Below are 6968 nucleotides of genomic sequence, written 5' to 3'. Positions count from 1 at the left end.
TTAGTTCTTCTAGGTCCTTGTTAAACGTTTCTTGTATTTTCTCTATTCTATTTCCAAGATTTTGGATCATCTTTACTATCATTTTTCTGAATTCAGTTTCAGGTAGACTGCGTATTTCCTCTTCATTTTTTAGGTCTGGTGGGTTTTTGCCTTGCTTCTTCATCTGCTGTGTGTTCCTCTGTCTTCTCATCTTGCTTAACTTACTGTGTTTGCGGTCTCCTTTTCATAGGCTGCATGTTCGTAGTTTCCGTTGTTTTTGGTGTCTCTCCGCAGTGGCTAAGGTCGGTTCAGTTGGTTGTGTAGGCTTCCTGGTGGAGGGACTAGTGCCTGTGTTCTGGTGGATGAGGCTGGATCTTGTCTTTCTGGTGGGAAGGTCCACATCTTGTGGTGTGTTGTGGGGTGTCTGTGGCCTTATTATGATTTTCGGCAGCCTCTGTGCTAATGGATGGGGCTCTGTTCCTGTCTTGCTAGTTGTTTGGCATAGGGTGTCCAGCACTGAAGCTTGCCAGTCATTGAGTGGAGCTGGGTGTTGGTGTTGAGATGGAGATCTGTGGGAGATTTTCGCCATTTGATATTACGTGGAGCTGGGAGGTCTCTTGTGTACCTGTGTCCTGAACGTGGCTCTCCTACCTCAGTGGCACAGCCCTGACGCCTGGCTGGAGCACTAAGAGCCTGTCCTCCACATGGCTGAATCACTGCAGAAACATTCTGGAAATGAAGCATGCTAATCTCCTAAGCCCGTTTAGAAATACCTTGGAGAAGAATCATGGAGTCCCTCCAATCTGATTTTCCTTTTTCCTTCTGTCCTTTCTAGTGGTTTTTTAAAAGTCAGTATTGCATAAAATGAATATGGAAGATTTGGCAAAACTCTGTGTTGCTTACAGGTACTAAGGTATGAATAGGCTGCCATAGTTACATTCCATTTACTGCAAATTTGTTTCTTAAATAGGAAAGCGGTTGTATTAAAAAAAAAAAAAGCAACCTAATTATTTTCTTAATTCCTAAGGGTGCCTTTAGCCGTCTTGACCCAACTGGAGCTTTTGAGAAAGAAATGATTGATAGAATTCCCTGTGGTCGGCTAGGAACTGTGGAAGAACTTGCAAATCTTGCTGCTTTCCTTTGTAGTGATTATGCTTCTTGGATTAATGGAGCTGTAAGCATTGTTGTCTCTCAACTTTTTTGGGAGGTGGATTTGGGGTGGGGATGTGGATTGTAGAACCAATCCTGACATTGTTGAATGTAAATATGATTTAAAGTAATTAGCTGTATTTAGTATCTTATTTATAATATAGAAATATTAATATATATTGTTTAGCTTATGGAATTGATTCATTGATAAGTTAATTTTATTAAATGCAAATCACTCTGGTAGACATGCCTCTAAGATGAACTTTAAGATTGGGTATAATTTGAAGTTGTAGAAATGATGGAGAGAGGATTTTAAAGAGAGTAAATCAATTTAGGTTTAATCATCAGTTTTGTCCTTAAAATTTAGTCTTTGATTGAAAGTGCCAAGGAGATATTCTATCCAGTTAGGAGGGAGAAATGGCTAATGGTTCAGAAACTTTTTAAAAGAACTTAGTTTCACAGCTTTTATTATTATTTTTCAGGTAATTAGATTTGATGGTGGTGAGGAAGTACTTATTTCAGGGGAATTCAACAGTCTGAGGAAGGTAATGCCATTTTGTGAGTATAATATAATATTGGCAGTGAGGATACTAAGCTTTAAAAACACACAAGACGGCGCGGCGCACTCCGCCGCGCGTCGGGACCGGGGTCCAGTGCGGAGAGCCCTTCGTCCTGGGACACGGGGTGCGGCCGAAAAGGCGGCCGCCCCCTCGCCCGTCACGCACCGCACGTTCGTGGGGAACCTGGTGCTAAACCATTCGTAGACGACCTGCTTCTGGGTCGGGGTTTCGTACGTAGCAGAGCAGCTCCCTCGCTGCAATCTATTGAAAGTCAGCCCTCGACACAAGAGTTTGAAAAAGAGAGAAATAATGAATGAAAATAAAAATATTAAAAAAAAAAAAAAAAAAGAAAAGGAAAAGAAAAATTTTTTTTAAAAAACACACAAGAACCTCATTAAATTGACTTCTTTTTTTTGTGGTAGGTCACCAGGGAGCAGTGGGACACAATAGAAGGACTCATCAGGAAGACGAAAGGCTCCTAAGACTACTCTGGCCTTCATCTTGGTTATAATGGAAATTATACAAACTGTCTATAATCTTTTGACTATTTTCAAGCCTAATAAATTGTTACTTAGCAAACATTGAGCGTGTATTATGTACTAGGCCAATGGTAGGTAGATCTTGTATATTAAAAGATAAATAAGGGGCTTCCCTGGTGGCGCAGTGGTTGAGAGTCCGCCTGCCGATGCAGGGGACACGGGTTCGTGTCCTGGTTCGGGAAGATCCCACATGCCGCAGGGCAGCTGGGCCCATGAGCGCCATGGCTGCTGAGCCTGCGCATCCAGAGCCTGTGCTTCGCAACAGGAGAGGCCACAACAGTGAGAGGCCCGTGTACTGCAAAAAAAAAAAAAAAGATAAATAAGACGGGCTATTGTCCCTTTAAAGAATTTTTTAAAAATAAAAAGAGGAAAGTGAGTGAAGGCTTTTGATAGAGGTGAAATGAGAATGGAAGTGCAGAGAAAGGAACAGATATTTGTAACCTGGAAAAATCAGGAAAAACTTAATGGTGAAAGTAGTATTTGAATTATATATTAAAACCATGTCTTTGGTGATGGTGCCTAAAAGAAAGTAGAGGATTTACAGTAAACCTAATGGACTCTCTTTTCAGTGTATTTCCTTTTCATTGGACTTATGAATTGTCTTCTTTAGATAGCTCAGTATTAATTCAAATAAGTTCTTGCCAGGACCTATTTTGTAGCCAGAGATTTTATTTGGTACTGAGAATAAAACATGAATAATCTACAGCCTTTGCCCTCTTAAAACTCATTACCTAGCAGGATAGATAGACCTATAAATAATTATTTATGATTCCTTGTGATAACTATTCCAGCAGTGTTAAAGTGTGGAGGAGGAAGTAATTCAATCTGTCTCCAGAGTTTAGAGAAAGTGACACCTAGGAGATAGCATTCCATCTCAGCTTTTAAAGTATATATTCTCTATGAATTTATGGTTACCGAGGGGTGGGGAGGTGAGGAGGGATAGACTGGGAGTTTCAGATTAACATGTACACATTGTGATATTTAGGATGAATAGCCAGCAGGGACCTTCTGTATAGCACAGGGAACTCTGCTCAATATTCTGTAATAACCTAAATGGGAAAAAATCTTGAAAAAGAATAGAAAAAAAATTTTTTTAATAAATTGTTGTTATAAAAAATAAAGTGTACTGGAATAGGAAATGCTAAAAAAAATAAAGTATATATTCTCGTGTAGAGAAGATGAACAAAGCTCATAAAATATTTTTATGTATAATTTCATTTCATTCCATATTTGGTTTGACTAATTTGTCATCCTAAGAATCAAATAATAAGAAAGCCACAGTCTCAAGTGTATATAGCTATAATTTTGAGTTTATATTAAAAAAAAGTATTTTGCTTTCATAGGAATCACTCATTACATGCTCACTAGACTGACTTTCCCCATTGCCTGAAGTACTAAGAGAGGGGACCGGCTTCTATCTTACCTCCTCTGTATAGATCTGCAAAGGAATCTAGTTTTCCTGTTTGAATTCATATGCTGTAAGCCTGATATGCAAATCCTTATTACATTGACAGTTAATTTTGTGCATAAGTTACATTAAATTGTGTACATAAATGGTTTAGAATGAGTGGCCTTGACATTTCCAATAATTTTGCCTTTCACTGGGGTACCATACCCAGTCTCCATTTTACCTTTAACACTAACCATAGTTTTCCTCTCTTCTATCTACATCTTTCTTCTTTATTTTTAAATTATCAATACTCTTGTGGTGTAGGAAAAAAAAGTGCCAGTAGTTATATAAATTATCTTTTGTAAGTTTCATCACTTATTTTCTTCATGATAAAATTCAGGATTATAATATCTGCTTCACAGGGTTGTTATGAGGATTATGTGAGATGAAACAATTAAAAACACCATGTAAATGTAAAGCACACAAATGAAAGACAAGAGGCCCTCCTGTTTTTCTACTCTGATTTTTAAGACATGATTATCATAGAAAATGTGAGAGTACAAAAGAATAAAAAATTTTAAAACTAACTTCCTAAAGAAAACTTCTATTATACTTTGGTATATTTATTTTCAACCTTTTGCCTTTTTTCATTTAATTTTTATTTTTTATGAAACTAATTTGTTTATATAATTTATATAGGGAAGAGTACTACTGCAATCTCTGCTCCAAAGCTATCTTCTGATGTAACTATCTTCAGCTCTTTTAACCATTTTTTGGGGGTTTTTTTTGTTTTTTTTTTCTGGAATATACATTCTTCCCCATCCACTAATTCTACCAATATAACTATATCCCTATTTTTGGTTAAATTTATATTCAGTGTTTACATTTTTATAACTTTATTAATATTGCTTTTTCCTCAATGTTTTCTTAACTTCCCTACTTCTTTTTAAGAGTTGAGATTATAAGTCAGATCCTGTTTCTCATAAATAAAAGATTTTTTTATATTTAATTGTTTATATGTATCATACTTTGATTTTTTATTCTTAGAATTATTTAAAAATTTTTTTTCGGTATAGTATAAAAAACTGTGATGAATATCTTTATGCATAAAACATTTTTAGAGTTTGGAATTTTTTTCTCCTGATAGATTCCTGGGAGTAATATTATTAGTCAAAATTATGAAGCTTTTAAAGACCCTTGATACACATTTCCAAATTGCTATTCCTGAGATTTGTATGGGTTTAAAAAACCCTGAGCTATGTGTGCTAGTGCCAATTTCAACAAATACCTACCAACATGGGGTAGTTTCACTTTCAAATTATTTGCCAATTTCATAAGTAAAAATTGATAGCTCCTTCAAACATGTATTTATTTAATCATTAGTGATAATACTTTTCTATACTTAATGAATGTCCTGTTTGTCTTTTTACCTCTTAATGGGGTATCATAAAAATTTTGACTTGTCTGAGTTTGTATACAAATTTTTCTTCCATTAACCATCTCTTAGAGTTTGCTTCATTATTGTATGTTATTACAAATGATGAATGAAGAAGCAAAGCTTGCAAGCATGGCAGGGAGGACCAGAAAAGAGATCATGGTAATATCATTTGATTGAAATTTCTTCCTAAGAAAAATTTCTTAGGAAGTCTGAAAGAGAAACTAACATTATTATTGTCACTATATTTTATGACACAACACCTTTGGGCTGTAACCATATCAATGTTTTACTGTAAGGTCACACTACTTAGTAACTTCTCTAAGAGTCCTGCTTCTAATGTTTTAACAGAAGAGTTAATACTCAGAAAATTAAAGTGAGGATTATTGGTAACAATATCACTCATCTTAGAATTAATGTATGAAGACATCCCCAGGAAATGTTTCAGGTAAGGAGTAACAGCTATTGTTACTTCGTTCTTGTGGAAAACTAAAGCAGTGAGAATTTAAGTGACTTTGAATAATAGAATTTTAGAGCTGGAAAAGTCTTAGAAGATAGTACTCTCAACCCCTTCATTTTATAATTAAGGGAACTGAGGCTCAAGGAAGTTGTGACTTGGCCAGGGTCATATAATTAGTCAAGCTCATGTCTCCTGCTCAACTGGACCAGTTTCTTGGGATCATAATTTAAACCAAGAGACAATAATAGGGTCTTTATGAGATATAGTTCTATTGCAAAATCCTCTTCAAAGGAAAAAAGCCCATTAATTTTTTGGGGGGAGGTGTTCTTGATCAATTTTATTTTGTTGTAATTGAACATAAAAGTATTTATTAGACTTTCATAAATTCATTCTCAACCTCAATCCCTTTAATTTTCTTCTAAGGTCTTACATTTCTCAACTGCACAGTAAAATAATCCTTGGGTTTGGAGACAGAAAAATGGCACTTAGTATAAAATCTCAGCCCCTTAACACTACATAGGTGATCTTGCCTGCTCTACCTTATACACACTCTCCCCTCACACAGGCTCTGTCACAGCAGCTTTCTTTCTTTTCCTTAGGACTGTTCAACCTAGGGCCTTTGCACTGGCTGCTTATTTGTCCTATGAATGTACTTTTCCTTATCTTTATATGGCTGGCTTCTTCAGAGAGCCTTCCCTATATCCCTATTTGCACACCATTAATTTTTAAAAACTTTTAAGTGACCTTTGGTTTCTAAAAGTACTCAAATCATGAATTTTCACAAAGTGAATATGCTTTTATAACCGCTAACCAGGTAAGAAACAAAATATCACCAGGAATCCAGAAGCCTCGCTTATGTCCCCCATCATGACTCCCTTTCTCTCCCTAAAACTAACCACTATCTTGACTTGTAACCTCTAAGCTAAGCTGCTTTTGAAGTTTATATAAGTAGAATTACACAACATGTGTTCTTCTATTGCTGGCTTTTATCTGTGTAGCAATTGCTTATGCATTCTCATTGTTACATAACATTCCACTGTATGAATATACCACAATTTATTTGTTCTGCTATTGGTGGACATTAGGTTGTTTCTAGTTTGGGCTATCAAATACAATGCTGCTGTGAGCATTTTCTTTGGTGAAGATAAAACAGAGAAGTGAAATTGCGGGATTGTGAAGTGTGCATATGTTCAAATTTAGTAGATACCGCCAAATGGCTTTTCGAAGTCTTCACAATCTCCCATCAAGCAGTGTGTAAAAATTTCCATTTCCACATCCTCATCAATACTTAGCATTCAAAAATCTCTTTAACTTTAGCCTCTCTGATGAGTGCATGGTAGTATTTCATTTATTTTAATTTGTATTTCTCTTGATTACTAATAAAGTTGATTAGTTTTTATTTTGGATATTTAGATATCCTTTTATTTGTGAAATGCCCATTCAACTTTCTTATATA

The 6968-nt window shown here is 35.7% G+C and overlaps 1 protein-coding gene across 2 annotated transcripts in view; it reads left to right on the top strand.

Annotated features, from left to right (window-relative positions):
• The window catches only part of DECR1 (2,4-dienoyl-CoA reductase 1), a 40754-nt gene extending 38472 nt beyond the window's left edge, over window positions 1-2282 (top strand). The window contains exons 8-10 of one of the 2 annotated variants that reach the window (XM_024127065.3): window positions 1007-1153; window positions 1611-1673; window positions 2111-2282. In XM_024127065.3, coding sequence (XP_023982833.1) covers window positions 1007-1153; window positions 1611-1673; window positions 2111-2170 — 270 coding nt within the window. In that variant the 3' untranslated portion in view covers window positions 2171-2282. The remainder of the gene's footprint in view (window positions 1-1006; window positions 1154-1610; window positions 1674-2110) is intronic. The other variant, XM_024127066.3, reaches the window with a different exon arrangement.
• Window positions 2283-6968: the final 4686 nt, after the last annotated feature.

Source organism: Physeter macrocephalus, chromosome 15, assembly GCF_002837175.3.
Source record: "Physeter macrocephalus isolate SW-GA chromosome 15, ASM283717v5, whole genome shotgun sequence".
Lineage (NCBI taxonomy): Eukaryota > Metazoa > Chordata > Mammalia > Artiodactyla > Physeteridae > Physeter > Physeter macrocephalus.
This window is presented reverse-complemented; position numbering and strand designations above follow the sequence as displayed.